Below are 16,342 nucleotides of genomic sequence, written 5' to 3'. Positions count from 1 at the left end.
TCGAAACTTTGAACTTCAAAGCGGAATTAAATTTGGTAAACTGAAATCAAATAAAGAAAAGCTATGTGCAAATAACGAATTCTAAAGTCTCGATATGAGGAAATCGAATCTTTAAAATCCGGGTTTGAATAGATGACGAAAACCCGCAAATATTGAATTATAAGGGATTTATGTCGAATTATGCATTGTAATAAAAGAATTAGTTAAAACACAATTTTATGTACTGAAAATTACAATAGGAACGAAAGAATAAGAGAAAAGGGGAAAAATTGCATGAAACCGAGGAAGAAGAAGAAGAGCAGGAGCAGCGGCAGCCTCAAGAAGAGGCGTAGCAGAAGCTGCGACTCTTCGAAGAGGCTCAGCTGCTGCTGCATTTCTTCTCGACGTCTGATTTTCGCTGTTTTATAAAAAACGGTTTAAGAAGATGATTTTAAGACGTTTTTTGAACGTGCTTTTGACATAAATCTTACATTAGATGATACAAAATAAAAGTACAATAAATAATTGGATTTACACCCTCAGACTTACATGTTTGACGAAACGAGATTGACTAAAGTTATCGTTTATTGAATGTTTGACTCGAATATGCATGGAAAGTGCCCTTGTTAAAAGATTTAGTAAATTGATTAGATTGATTAAGTGGAGTTGGTCAAATTGGTCGGTCTATGCAACGTGACTGGGACTCAGAAGGATCTGAGCTTACGTGGTCGATTGATCAAGCACATAGGTGTCAAAAGCAATAGCGTAATCTAGAATGCAAAGAGAGAGAAAGAAGGGACAGAACACTCGCATGCCAAATATGGAGGTCGAAGGTCTTTATTTATACTAAACACATAAAGGAGTTTAGGAATGACACGGATACATAAACAAATCACGGAAATATTCTGCATAGCGTGACAAGAGGGCTGGGGAAGAGGCGCAGCAGCCATTGCGACCCTTGGAAGAGGCGCAGCACCTGCTACGTCCTTTCCCCAGAGGTTTCCTCCTCATCAAGAAAGAATTTCGCGTTTAATTATGGAATTTCGATAGATATGCACTTCCTTATTCCATAAAACACAAAATATGGAAAGATATTTTCTTAAAAAATATTAATTAAATTTAGGAATAAATATCCAGAGAATTCTAGAACATTCCGGAATATTTCGACTCGGCATTTAAACGGTTTTTAGAAAATGAAGCGGTTTTTGACCCGGGCTCCAAATGAACTCAAATTACTGTCAAAACGACCGCATCGGTGCGTAGATGACGACCAACGGGTTGACTCGAGTGTTTGAGCTATCACTTGTCGATGAACTTATGAATTGTCATAAAATCGTTCCGCGTATCAAACATGCGGTCCAATCATCACTGGGTGGTTGGCGGGAGGTGTAGAAATGAGGTATCTACAATCACCTACTTCTCCGAAAGCGGGCAAATTTCACCTTTTTGGAAGACGCAAACGTGGTGTTTCGTATCCCAAAACCAGGAGTATAAATCAAGAAACGAAGATTGAACCTTGACTTGGCGAATCACCGACAATTGATCAACTCCCATTACATCGAGTTGATATTTTTTGGGAGGCGATAAATCCCGACACCAATGTTGCAACCTACCTTTGAAAGTACCCATGATTTTTTTTTGGAAGAAGAAGGGAAGTTTTCGTAGAAATTTTTTGTATTTCGGATGATGAAACAATGAAGCACAAACTCACCACTTATACAAAACAATCAGCGCTTTTTTTCAGAAAAAAGGGGAGGCCTCTTGCATCGCCAAGAAGCCCGCGCCTCTTTAGGCTGCTTCTATAGACTCGCACCTTGACTTGTCCTTGTCTAGTTGTGTTTTCCTTTGACACCTCTTTTTCCTCGCCAACGGGCTTTGGGTGCTCCTGCCTTTTCTGGCAAATTTTGGGCATGGGCCCAAAACGCACGTCCAAATACACACCAAAACACTCATTGCAAATGGCGAAATTCATACTCGCTATTTCCACGAAATTTCAAATGACGGAATTGAAAAACGTCATTTTCTTCGCAACTGCAAATGGCGAAATTTAAATTCGCTATTTTCGCAAAAAATTCAAATGACGGAAGTAAAAACCGCTATTTTTTTCACAATTGCAAATGGCGAAATTCAAACTCGCTATTTTCACAAAAATTTCAAATGACGGAATTAAAAACCGTTATTTTCCTCACAATTACAAATGGCGAAATTCAAATTTGTCATTTTCACAAAAATTTCAAATAACGGAATTAAAAACCGTTATTTTCTTTACAATTGCAAATAGCAAAATTCAGACCCGTTATTCTCACAAAATCCAGACGACGGAAATAAAAACCGTTATTTTCTATCTTTCAAAACTGCAAGTAGAGAAATTCGAACTCGCTATTTTCAAAAAAAAATTCAACTGACGGAAATAAAAACCGTTATTTCTCTCAAAATTCAAAAATATAAATGGCAGTAATAGAAGCCGCTATCCACAAGAGCCAGGCCAAAGTCACAAAAGGCCTATCTCTACCGAACACTACAAGCATCTCCTATAAATGCCAAACATTTCCCAGCGTAACCCCTGAAGACCTTCCCACAGATTCATCCTTCAACAAACTTGCAAGTCTATCTGCATAAGCAGCAACGACCGGACGTCAAGCAAAGCGAAATCTAGAACCTTCCTCTCCCAGCGGCACCAACGTCCCTCCCCAATGGGTCGGTTGGACAAACAACCTTTTGAAATAGGCCCGATGATTCAGGCCATTTCCCGCAGTCGATCACTCGACTATCAATGGCTGGCGAGTCTCTCCCCACCGACAACAAACAACCTCTTGAAATAGGCTCGATGATTCAGGCTGTTTCCCGCAGTCGATCACTCGACCATCAATGGCTGGCGAGTTTCCACGCACCGATAACAAACAACCTCTGGGAATAGGCCTGGTGATTTAGGCCATTTCCCGCAATCGATCACTCGACCATCAATGGCTGGCGAGTCTCCACGCATCGACAACAGACAACCCCTTGAAATAGGCCCGATGATTCAGGTCGTTTCCTGCAGTCGATCACTCGACCATCAATGGCTGGCGAGCCTCTACGCATATGCAAGAACAAATCAAGGACATATCCCGAAGATGCCTCAGGTATGACTCCTTCCTATGGCTGGCGATCCTTTATACTTAGTCTAACGGACTTTAAATGACCCGCACTGGCAGTCGACAGACTCTAAACTATTCCCGACGGTAGGTCCTTGACTCGAAACCCCGTGTAACACCCCACAGTAATTGAAGAGGTCCAGTTATAGGCTTAAGTGACTAGTGCTTAAAGGGATTGGAAGTACTACTCATATCAACAAAGTGCACTTTCTTTTACGGTCATCCATGCGAAAGAACTCCAAAGTTAAGCGTGCTTGGCTGGGAGTAGTCTTAGGATAGGTGACCTCCTGGGAAAGTTCCCGAAATGCGCATGAGTGAGGACAAAATGCGCTATAAAGGACCCGTGTTGATCTGTGGGCCATGTACACAGCCTGGTGAGCTATCATAAGTAATCGCTCCCGACCTGGTTTGGGTCGGGGTGTTATAAGTGGTATCAGAGCAACCCTGCGACTGTGTGGTGATCAGAGGCAGTTGTTATACGCTCCTGGAGGCAGTGGTTATACGCTCCATTGTGATCACACACCTAGCGGGGGAGGATTCTGGGTTAGCGGTTATGCTCCCAGGCGCAACGATGACGTTGCGTTCTTCAAGTGGGGGTGACAATAACACCCCACAGTAATTGAAGAGGTCCAGTGATAGGCTTAAGTGACTAGTGCTTAAAGGGATTGGAAGTACTACTCATTTCAACAAAGTGCACTTTCTTTTACGGTCATCCATGCGAAAAAACTTCAAAGTTAAGCGTGCTTGGCTGAGAGTAGTCTTAGGATGGGTGACCTCCTGGGAAGGTTCCCGGGATGCGCATAAGTGAAGACAAAATGCGCTATAAAGGACCCGTGTTGATCTGTGGGTCATGTACACAGCCTGGTGAGATATCATAAGTAATCGCTCCCGACCTGGTTTGGGTCGGGGTGTTACACCCCGAGTCGCCTCGACGTCGCCCTTCCCGACGGCAGGTCCTAAGCTCAAATCCTTTTGAGTTGCCTCGACGTCGCTTTGGTCTTCAGGTTGTAATCTTCGATTGACCTGAGGGCTGTACTTTGACTTTCGCCTTGTCTAAGCCTCAGTCAAAGTGGAGGTTCTGTAGATACCCGATATCTGTAGAATCCCCAACAAACACCTGATGATTATCGGACTACAACATGTTTCGGAAATCGTTACGTTTGATCGACGACTTGTATAACTGCGTGTCGGAAAGCTAAAAAAAACGGTTTCGAAAATGAAAAACATGTTAAAACGCTTCAAAAATACCTGGAGTGTTTTATGCATGACGATGGGGTCGCAATGACACTAACTAAAGTCAAAACCGACACCAGACCAAAAATTGACTCAAAATTCAAATTCCGACTCAACACAAAATCAAACCCGAGTCCAACACAAAATACCCACCCTAATTAACACCCAAACATAAGCTTACATGGCTAAGCAAACACAATCAACCACAAAACATATCAAACAAAACCTAGGATAGAACAAAATACAAATTCCAAATTTGCGAAAGGGACAAGACAGCCCCTTGTGTCGCCAATATACTCGAGCCTCAATGGGTGGCGAATATGGCCACGTCGCCCAAAATGCACAACACTACACATTCCTCTATAAATACCCCTCAAGCACCACCATTTACACTCATGTGAGAGTCCGCCCTTTCTTTCTCCCTTAAAATTCTAGACCTCGACTTCTAAAGTCAAAAACCGATGCGTGTTTTCGACCTACTGATTGAAAACACGAGCCTTACACATTGTTTGGTACCATCATCGTGCATTACAAACACTTGACTTACCAGTTCGACCAACTAAACCCACACTAAAGCAAAACAACACTCCATATTTACAAAACGGTTTTTCAAATCGAGCTGTCCGACTCACAAATTTTACACTTTGTCGATTTCTCGTCAAACAACCGAGCGTGTAAGTATGAGGGTGTAATTAATCCTCTTATTTCATGTTCTTTTTACTGTTTTCATGACTTTGACATCATAAAACATGCATAACACGATTCAAAACTTGGAAAGATCGAGCCAAAACCGAGTTCTTGGCCTGAGACAGAGGCTTATAGCCTCTTTTAGGGGCTCGCGCCTCATATGGCTTCTCAAGTCAGAGCTCAAAGTGTTTGAGTTCATCATTCCTCATGTTTTATTTCATTTTTCTTTCTTTTCTTCTTTATAGCCTTTTTTATCATTGCAAATCATTTTTATGATAAACATTTTGACCATAACCGAAATCATCCTTGGTTATTTATATCACAACGATTTTATCCCGTGTACCGATGATATTGTTGGTTAATAACAAATTTACGGAGATTTGAACAATTTTATCTCCTATTTTTTACATTTTTCTCTTTTATTCACATTTCCAAGCATTTTAATCATATTCATAATCATCCTTGCTTCATATATACCATGTCGGTTTCATCCCGAGTACGGTGATAAATATCGACTAATTACAAAGCAATGAACTTAATATAATTAGTTCATATCAAACACTTTTCATTTTATTTCATCTTATTTTTCTCTTTATCTTGACCATATTGCATGTCACCCTTGGCTAACATGCATGCCATATCGATTTAATTCGAGTACTGTGATGAAACGGTCGAGCAAATACATTTTACATGTTTATTTACAAAACTATTCATGTCAAGCTTGCAAATTCTAACCCGACGACGAGTATCATCAACATAATGATGAATATTCCGAGTCATATTCTACACTATAGCACAAAAGCGGTCTTACCGACCTTTTCAACAAAAGCGGTTTTAAACGACCTTTTAAAACGGTTTTAACAAACCTTTTGCAAGCCCAGAAGGCTCACTTGGGCTGCCGTCTGATTCGCGCCCCAATGCCCTTCTGTTCTTCGCCTTTAGTAAAACCAAGGGAAGCCCCCTTGCATCGCTCATAGGCTCGCGCCCCATATGGGCTGCCTGACATTATTCTACTTCATTTCCAGCACTTCTCCAGGACGATCTTTATTTCGGTTGACCCGGATACATGACGGATTAGATTGACGAGTTCACATTTTATATTTTATCATTTTCAAGCACTTTTTTAAGACAAATTGATCGTGTTAAGCACCTAAACCTAACTTGGTAAATGAATGTTTAATTTCCGTCTTTGCATGCAAATCAACATTTAAATCCAACTTGACATCAATTACTTGATATTTGGATAAACAACCGACATAGCAAATCTCACATGTTAGGTTTAAACTTGTGGATGCGCATTCATGCATTAAACCCGTTTGATCAACTTTTGCACTTAACCAACCAAGATCGATCAGTAGAGGCCGCTACCGCGGGCGGGATTGGGTGCTCGATTAAAGAGCTTCCCATTACGTACTCCCACCTTTTACTCAGAACCTTTGGATAGTGGACGGCTTTATTCAGGGCGTAAGAGAGTCGTTTCAGTGATAGGATGCTAAAAGAAGAGGACGAGTATTTGTCCCGACCCTAACCCGACCCGTAACCTATATGATCCATCCCGTATTTGACCGGCCCGTATTTTGACCCGACCTGGGACCCAATCCGCTTGACAGGTCCAATTGTACTTTAGTAGAATCTTCAAAAGCAAATTCTTTTGTAAACGAAAAAAAAATGTAACTACTTTTTGGAAAACCGATTATTTTTTAGTCCTAAAAGATAATCACTATTTACCAAATAATAATGGTCATTATTTTTTCAAAAGTGATAACATTTTATCAAAGGGAAAATGCACGCGGTGCCCTTCAACTTTGATGTTTTGTCCGAAATACCCAATTTTTTTATCTAGAGAACTTTAAGAGACTATAACTCGTGTTTACGAACTCATAAAGTGACGATTTTTTTTTTTCAAATTGATTATCATTTCGAGAACTATGACTTGAAAAAAAATTTGTCGAGTTTGGAATTCGTGAACGAGAGATATGGTCACTCAAAGTTTGTTCATTAAAAAAAACTTTGACGTACAAAAACTCCTAGCCACGGGATCCAAATACGATAATTTTTTTTTTTCAAATCGTAATTCTCGAAAAGATAATCGATTTGAAAAAAAAAAATTATCATTTTTTGAACTCGTAGACACGAATTATAGCCTCTTGAAGATTTCCGGAACATAAAATTTAGTATTTTGGGCAAAAATCGAAACTTCAAGGGCACTTTCCCTTTATCAAAAAATACACGAAAAAAATGGTCGTCCCACAAAATGGCTCATCATCTTCAAAACCTCCAGGCTCCAACTCCGTTTTGACCTCAAAAACCTTTGCACAAAGATGAACTCTAGTAATCTCATCCATGATAATCCATCAATGTATTAACACTAATCTTAATCTCAAATCCCCAAAATTTCTTCTCCAAAATTACTAATCAAGTGTATAATCATGAAACCTCAATTACTCTCATCTTCTCATACTCTTTCCTCTCCCATCATCTCAAGATTCTCACCTTCTTCACTTAATATTTCAAATTCTCCAAATATTTCCCGCCTTTTCTTCAAACATCACTCTTTTTTCCCATTTTCTTCTTCAAAAACTCCCCATTTCTTCAAAATTTGCATCACAGATTATTCAATTAAAGCCCAAATCAATCCCAATTCCATTACTGAAGAACAATCTACCGAAGAAGATCAATTGCAATTTATGGAAATTAAGAACCCTAATTCACCTCCTTTTATTTCTTCTTTTCGTTCTAAGTTCAGTTTTAGTGATCAAGCTTTCTTTCTATTCACTTTCATTGCTTTCACTGTATGCCCATCTTCTCCTTTTTCTTCAATTATTGTTTCTTCGTTGTGAATTTTTTATTACATTTTTTAATTTTGTAGTAATTGAAATATTTGTTTTGGGTGTATAATAATACATTTGCAAACATAATTCGTGATTTTGTTGATTTCGGCCGTATTTCTGTTATGGGTTTGATCGTTTGACCTACATTGTAGAGATAATTTTGAATAATTATATTGCAGATGATGTTTATTGGGATAAATGTCAATACTTTTTTTATAGGGTTTATCTGAGGTTTGAGATTGAGGTTAGTTTTATAGACTGCATTTTGTGGAATTGATGGCGCGAGAAATTGTTAATGATTAAGCTCAGCCAGGTGTCACCGTGTCGGTACTACCTTCTCGCAATGTCGTGATAGTGGGAGTTATGTATGGTCATTCTAAGATTACTATATTGTGTCTTTCTCACTGTCACTTGTGAACTTCAGACTAGCGCGGCGTTTGCGAGCTTTGTTGCTGCGGCTGTCCCAACGCTGTATGTAAGTTTTCTGAAAATTTTGTGATTTGACAGAAATGCATCAGTTGCTATTTTCTTTGATTTATGAAACCTGAGATTCTGCTGAAAACTTTAGGCCCGCAGTTCCATTTTTGCAGCTGTTCCATTACTTTGTGGACTCAATTGGGATTGTTGAGCCAAGAAGGATGCATTTTATCATTATAGCATCTGTAGAATTAAGTAAAGTTGCATCAGTCAAGTGCTCGAGGCACATCGTCAATTGAGTATTGTCATCCATATTTATCAATGATTAAATGTATAACCTCACTTTACTGTCTCTTATAGTAGTAGAAGTAAAGAACTAGGGCACCGACTTCATTTGTGCGATCATTTTGAAATGGCTGACGCTACGTGTTTCTTTCAAATAAACGATATGGTAGAAAGTAGAAACATGCTCTAGAATGATCGTTGTAATAGGGGATATGGGTGGCTCTGTCAAAAACTGTTGTGTTTGATTACCAAGTCTGCATTTGAATAGTTACTAATGTAGAAATGTCTTCATTTGATTCAGTTATCTGTGATTTAATGAATGTATGTTATGGGGATTGGATCTCATATTTTATAGGCCATGGGAAGAGCTGCCAACTCTTTCGCAAAGCTAGCAGATGCTGCTAGGGAGGAGCTCCCTGGTACATTGGCAGCTGTCAGACTTTCGGGCATGGAAGTCAGTGATCTTACGCTTGAACTTACTGACTTGAGGTAAATGGGATAAATTTAAGGCATTTTTCTTTTGCTTTTTTCTAGTTTGCTCAATAATTTAAATTTTGTATATTTTTACTGTTCATTTAGTGATTTTTTTTTGAAAATTTGGACCACACCCATCATCAAAGTGATCAAACTATTGGCACTTAGGCAATATTTATCTAAGCCTGGAAGGTGACATTTATAATCCTGATTCCTGAGTATGGTCAGCCAAAATTTATTGTGTCCATTATAAGATATGTATTCAGGACGTGTCGGGTTGGGGTTTGTGTTCGTGTCGTATGTAAACGGGTCACGAACCCTTCAACCCGAATCCAACCCAAATAAATCTCATGTCTTATTCGTGTTACCCAATTACATAAGTGGGTCATCAAGCTATAACCTAAACTCGTTAATTTTGTATCGGGCTCGTGTCGTATTTTCGTGTCATGTCAATGTTTGGAATGTGTAAATATTTTATGTGACGTTGGATTAAAATAATTTATAATTAATTTAATAAATATGTTATTTGTGCCGGTTTCGTATCGACCCTCTTGCATAAATGGGTCATTAAGCCTCAATCAAACCCGTTAATGTCGTGTGGGTCGATTCAAGTGTCTTTTTTACTTCGTCCTTTTTTAAAACTTCAACCCGTTAAACATTAGTGGGGTAATTATATATTGCCAAATGCAACAAATAGGTTTTGGAGAGTGTTTATTTGGCAATTAAGAGCATGCAGTCTCCCTCTTTTTCATGTTTTGATTTGTTTGTCTGTCGAGAGGAAACAATGACTGTAGCTCAACCTGAAGTTTCACTTGAAGAAGCAAGGGTTGGAGTAGCTACTGAATCTTTTCCTGGTCTTCAGACAACAATAGACAAATGCATTCAAATCAAACAAAAAATGAACTGCAAATATATTTCTATTTTCATTGAAGCCGTATACTTGCTAAATTTTGACTTCGTAATATGGTGAAATGAAGTAAAATGGCTTACTATATTGTATACACCTCTTATATCGTGAAGTATTAGTTAATTTTTTCAATTTTAATCATTGGTCAGACGGAAACCGTCTCTTGCTATATGTATATATATGAGCAAGGTTATGTACATTCGACATTCTTGTCATAGGCGGTAGGCCTGGTAGCTTATGTGAGGCCTCGGGATAGTGGTGTTGTTTTCTTCATAAATCATAAGTAGTCATGTAGTCGTACTAGAGAGGCTTGATGTCCTATTTAAGTGCTTGCTCTTTCGGCTTGTGTGTGAAGTAGTGTCTATGGTGCATGGTAACCTTATTGTCTCTTTTGCTATTTATAACGGAGTGCATTAATTTCAGCCAAGAGATATCAGCAGGGGTTAATAAATCTGGACAAGCAGTTGAAGCAGCAAAAGTTGGAATCCAGCAGATTGGTGCTCGTGCTCGTGAACAAACTATCTGTATGTCGTATCTTATTATTTATTTATTTATTTATTTTGTCCGCTTTGAGTGACCTTTTTCACCCTAATGCTTCATCCTGCGACTATTCAGTAATGATTGAGGAGAGAGCAAATCTTCCCACTATCTCTTTGCAAACAGTCGTCTCTGGTGCTGCTAAGAAGACTTCTAGAGCTGTTGGACGTGCTACTAGGACCTTTCTAAACTTGATTTCCGGAGGAGAATCCAACTCGGAAGACATTGGCTGATCAGGCTTTGAGCTGGGATGCCAGACAAAGTTAAAAAGTATGTTATTAGTATTTAAACTGTATGTTTACTACTTCCTCCTTCAGGTCCAAACACCCCGTACATTCAAAATTCCTCTCACAAAAAAGTAGGACCGAGGTGTTTGAATTTGAGGGGAGGACTAGTGAGTACTCCGTATATTACAATTTACAACTACATTACCTCAGCGCCTTCTTGCAAATTCTGGAGTAGAGCCATAGAGGGGTCACTGGATCAGATGTACACAACCTTACCCATGTATTGTTTGTGTTAGCAACGTCTGGAAACTGTTTTTAGATGACTCAGACTGAAAATTGACTAATTGAGTTGAAAATTGCATCCTGTAACGGCCCCTTTACAACAAAAGGTAACATGACATGTTAAATGAGTTTTTTTTCTTTGTTTCATCATTATTCAAAACCGAAAGATGATGAGGCTTCGGCTCCATTAGAAATAGAAATAAATAAATAAGAGTAATTATTTAATTGCATTACTTAAGTAGGACATTAATAGATATAAAATTAGATGTTAGGATAAGATAAATAACTGAACATCACCAAGTACATTTTAAGAGAATTATATAGAGTTAAGTTGCACAATTGACAAGGTATACCTAATAGAAAACCAAAATGCAAAGTCAATTCGTTACCAAAATCCTAGCTTAGGTGCTGGGTTATATTACATATTTCATAAAATTGTGACTGATTGTAGCTTGTTGAACTTTGTTGAATAAAAACCAAAAGAAAAAACATGTACCTAACATACTTCTGTTTTACTTTTGTACATACTTAATAGGAGTAACTTGCTATCGTTTTAGGTAAATGAAATATCCGTGTTGGGACACGATGAGGCCCAATATGGGTATGAGACGAATAGTCCGTACAAAGTCATAAAAAATGGCAAGATACATGATTATGCTATGTCTTGGAACCTTGAACTGGAGTATATAAGTATATAAGATTAGCTGTCTAGAATTAGGTTTGAGAATTGTATTGGAGGTCTTCTTTCTCCTTTTCTGTTTCGATTTATCTTCATGTTTTCTCAGCAGTCAAATGGACAAAATGGTGGTTGGTGTTGGTGAAAGCACGAGCTCCTATTATTATTATTATTATTATTATTACCACCACCACCACCACCACCACCACCACCACCACCACCACCACCACCACCACCACCACCACCACCACCACCACCACCACCACCACCACCACCACCACCACCACCACCACCACCACCACCACCACCACCACCACCACCACCACCACCACCACCACCACCACCACCACCACCACCACCATTATTTCAGTATGTGTATTAAGAGATGCTTACTTTAGGCAACTAGAATTTTATATTCGTTGCAAGGGTTGAAGGAGAATAGCTAGTTTGTAACATAGCTCGAGAAACCAAGAATCAAACGCTACTTAGCTTGTTACTATCAGTCAGTACACTCTTTTGGAGTTTTGGTACAACGTTAATTAGAACTGAAGTCATAAAATCAGAGTGTTGATGCTTTGCTACTAATATTCGATTTCCCATCTATAGCTCGTCAATAGTGATGCTATTCTAAATTTAAAACAATCTCTTTCAAATATTTTCATCCATGAGCGTCATATTACCGAATCTTGGACTTACAAGTGTTAAACATAATACAATAATTACTCGCTTTCTTTTTCTCTTTTCTAAAGGAAACTGCATTATTGTCAGCCATAACAAATCTAAACTCTTCTATGTAAGTATTCCTGAAGCTTAGTTCAGGCTCAAGAAGCCATTCTATAGATATGCATTCAGTATTCTATACAATCTGCAGTTCTATCGGCTGATTTTCCTTGATAACATTATCCGCCGAGCTCCACTTGGAATCTTTGGTTTCAGCAGGGCCTTCCTCAGCTTTTGTGATGCAATATTTGTAGATGATGTAGAGGATTGTCTGAACCATTCCAAGTAAAAATCCTAAAACGTTTGGTGCCTGTTCATCTAGAGCATAAGGCCCTATGCCACCAAAATTTATCATTCAATCAAAAAGGCGCAAAATAGCGTTGGAAAACATACTGCAATGTAGTAATCTTTGATGAAAAATCCATAGAAGAACCACATAGTGGCATTGAAGTTGAGAGCTAAAGTGAGGGTAATTGGCATGAATTCCACACTCCTGGTTTTAATTACCTGTCTCTGTAAAATAAGAAAACAGACATATAGGTTTTTTCTTTACTTATATAGTCATTCGAACCCATGGATTTCTTTTGGTTGCTTACCATGATGCTCAGTGGGGCTGCAAACACACAGATGTTGATAGCAGCATTTATCCAGCCTACAACATCAATTCTTTTTTGCCCTTTAGTGAGAAAACTTGTGAGCAGCAAAACCAAGCCGAAGCCCCCCATGTTAAATAGAAGTAACAGCATCAATGTGGACCTCTGCAGAAGTCCCCAACTTGAACACTTTAGTTCGTCAGAGAAATTTAACTAAATTCTAAAGCCAAACATCTCTGATATTCTGAACCAACCCTACTGTAATGTTGATTTGTCGGACGATGTCAAATAGTTCAATCAGAAGCTTAGCAACTGCCTTTCGTTATTTATTTTCTGAATATAGCTTTCGTTAAGAAGTTTCCATTTCCAATAGAGTTAAAGCTTACTATTGTTTGCTTATGGATTATTATGCAATAATGCAAAACGGCTCACTAAACTGGCACGTGCTCCTTGTTCTGAAGTGGCAATCATTTAATGCTTGTCTTGATGTAATTTTTAATATGGGTGATCTGGGAGCAGCCTCTTTGTGTCCTTAACAAAGGCTGCGTATATCTAACCCCCTTATTCCGCTATTTGCGGGAGCTCCGAAAGCATTGTGTGAATGTTGTTTCAATTTTCATCAAGTTCATCAACACTTAGAATGTTCCCGTAGCCATGTGTTTGACGCGGTGATATTTAACATGAAGATATTCAATAGGTCTGAATTGTTGTATTACAACTTAGGGCTTGTTTGGAATGGGAGTAATGAGAGCTAAAATACGAAGAAATAGGAGGAGATTGGTGGTTAGTGGTGGTTGTGGAGGGTGGAAAGAGGTGAAACGTATAACATCAAAAATAGGATTGTTACTGAATCCTTGTAGGGGTTTTCATTTATCGAGTGGAAAGAGGAGGCTAGAGAACTGTCTTGTTTCTGTCTCCAACCCTCAGTCTGTTTTTTAGTTATTTGCTGAGATGTGTAATTACCATTAAAAGCCCTTGTTAAAGATAAACATCAAAAATAGGATTGTTACCTTTTATCCTTTTCATTTACAACATGATTTGGGTCTGTTGTTGCTGAGATGGAAAATAAATTGTTACAACATCATTGTTTGGGGTTGGCTCTTTTTTGTCTCTTTTGGCGAATATGCTACAAATATTGTGAGATAAATAAGCTCTATGAAGCACCCAAAGCTATTAATCGTGATGAGCAAAATTCCATTTGGCTTGAGGGAACCATAATATAACAGCATCATCGCACTGAACAGTGCGACCGAATAGGGTATTGACTTGTATCCTTCCGATGATTTCTTCGTGTAAATCCTGTAGAAAGTTGGCCTGAGACAGAGAAAGGAGATATCTCCAGTTAGTTTCTTAAGGTACTTAATGTTGAATCATAGACTGAAAATTGCTTACACTGGTGAAAGAAAGACCCCAACTGCGACAACATTTCCTGAGGTAAAAAGAAGTAAAAGTATGATTAGTTTCAGATTCCATGCAAGGTATTATGCAAAGTGGTAAGGATTTTAAGAAAAAAAGTTACGGAAGCAACTTGGAAGCTATACCCAAGATGCCGAAGATAGCTGCGAGAGTTTCAACAGTAATGATGGCCATTTAGGAGTTTGAAGTTCTTTCTAGCTTCTGCGTTTTTGCTTCGAGAGAACTTGTTTAGGGGTTTGAAGTTCTTTTCGCCTTATTATTTAGTAGCTTGGAAAGAACTTGAAGAATCCATCTCACGTCTACGACTTATATATACATGGGAAATCACTGGTAATTAGCAATCAGTAATGCAGTTTGGCAAGGTAGGTAGGTAGGGCGGATTCAAGAAAAAAATCAGTATCTTGTAGCTGATATTTGCATCTCTGCAGTTTGGCAAGGTAGGTAGGTAGGGCGGATTCAAGAAAAATATCAGTATATTGTAGCTGATATTTGCATCTCTGTAGTTAGTTAGCTAGCAGAGGAGTCACTGATGACAAGTAATTGCATGATATGATGGAAGCAGCATTGTCAAAAATCAGTAGGCATCTTATCAGCTACTAGTTTGTAAAAAAGTGTGCATGTTTCCAAAAAAAACCCTTCTATTACCATAACAGAAATGCAAAAGGGAAAATTAGTACTGCCCCATAAACTTTTACGAGACATCTCATTTGAGACCAACCCATTGAACATATATCTAAACGTAAACGAGGAATACGCAAGTATTTGGGTTGGTTTCACATGTGGAACAGTCTCCTATAAGACTCACTGTTTAAGTGTTAATACATCCGAACCCCCCTTTATCTCGCAATTAGCGGGAGCCATTGAGATATTGGGGTAATGTTGTTTTTGTAATCTCATGGTTTTGAAAGTGATGTGTGTGTGTGTGATTATTGGTGATTCGTGTGTAGTAGATCTGCTATATTCCAAGTTATGTATGTATATTTTTTGTCAGTTTCTTTGCAGGTTGCATAAATTTGAATAAATGCAGTTTGAATATGTGAAATTAGAAGCTTCAGAGTGTTATGATGCATTGCATTTTACATTTTAATACCTCGGTTTTATTAGGCATAATATTAAACTCAGGAGTTAGATTGATTTTTTTTTTCCCTTTTCTGGCAGCGGTAAAAGGATGCGATTACAAAAAGTTAAGGTTCTCTAATCCCTTATTACATCCAATTCAAAAACTAATATAACTAGGGAACACATAACAAAATCTAACATAATCACAAGCAATGAAGCAAGTAACATTGTCAGGTATATGAAGTAGGTTGGCGGAGTATAGAATACCTGACATGAGCATCTTCATCAGGAGTTAGATCTATATACTATATTTTACGTCTTAGACCGGAGGAGTTTATATATGGCTTTTGTTTGATAATGCAGGGCGGAATCGGAAGTGAAGGAAGCAAGAACGACCTGCCATACTAAAGGGGGGAAAGCGTGTTTTTTATAACTCCGCATTCACGAGACACTAATGAACAACTGGTGATCTGGTTAAGTTGGAGCTAATCCACCCTATATTAGTAGATCAAGCTTAGTAAGTTTCTTAATTAATCTCAGTACATGTACATAAAGTTTTGTGCTTAGAGATCAGTCATCTACTAAAATATGGCATGAGAATCTCTGATGAATGTGTGTTTTCTTACTACGTTCATGTTATCCATTAAGACAATGCTCAAGACTTAAGAGTCCATGTACAGCTAGCTACCTTCCCGTGTTACTTATCGGTAAATCTCCCTTAAGACGGTGCTATCTGTTTTAAGCTTAAGCCGGGTCAAGTACATACCACTTGTGTATATAAGAATACATAGGGAAAAATAATAAAAAAAATTATATATTTGACCCGTCTTAAGTTTAAGACGGATAATGCCGTCTTAAATGAGAATTTGTGGTTAGGGATAGCGC

The 16,342-nt window shown here is 38.4% G+C and overlaps 2 protein-coding genes across 3 annotated transcripts; one reads left to right on the top strand and one right to left on the bottom strand.

The window, feature by feature from the left end:
* The first annotated feature begins 7,266 nt into the window (after positions 1-7,266).
* Positions 7,267-16,140, top strand: LOC141657584 (uncharacterized). Of its 2 annotated transcripts, XR_012548806.1 has the most exons (7): positions 7,267-7,825; positions 8,289-8,339; positions 8,922-9,055; positions 10,371-10,471; positions 10,563-10,754; positions 15,557-15,691; positions 15,821-16,140. XR_012548806.1 is itself a non-coding variant. In XM_074464864.1 (6 exons), exons 1-5 carry the CDS (start codon positions 7,463-7,465, stop codon positions 10,715-10,717), a joined length of 804 nt encoding a protein of 267 aa, XP_074320965.1. In that variant the 5' UTR covers positions 7,267-7,462; the 3' UTR covers positions 10,718-10,754; positions 15,821-16,140. The 2 variants fall into 2 exon arrangements, 1 of the variants encoding a protein (XP_074320965.1); XM_074464864.1 differs by lacking the exon at positions 15,557-15,691.
* On the bottom strand, positions 12,316-14,853 carry LOC141657585 (bidirectional sugar transporter NEC1-like). The gene is made up of 6 exons (XM_074464865.1): positions 14,524-14,853; positions 14,375-14,411; positions 14,088-14,296; positions 12,986-13,149; positions 12,783-12,902; positions 12,316-12,699 (listed from the first exon to the last, which is right to left on the bottom strand). Exons 1-6 carry the CDS (start codon positions 14,570-14,572, stop codon positions 12,526-12,528), a joined length of 753 nt encoding a protein of 250 aa, XP_074320966.1. The 5' UTR covers positions 14,573-14,853; the 3' UTR covers positions 12,316-12,525.
* Positions 16,141-16,342: the final 202 nt, after the last annotated feature.

Source organism: Silene latifolia, chromosome 5 (assembly GCF_048544455.1).
Source record: "Silene latifolia isolate original U9 population chromosome 5, ASM4854445v1, whole genome shotgun sequence".
Classification (NCBI taxonomy): domain Eukaryota; kingdom Viridiplantae; phylum Streptophyta; class Magnoliopsida; order Caryophyllales; family Caryophyllaceae; genus Silene; species Silene latifolia.
Note: the sequence above shows the minus strand (reverse complement) of the source record. Positions and strands in the feature narration are given on the sequence as shown.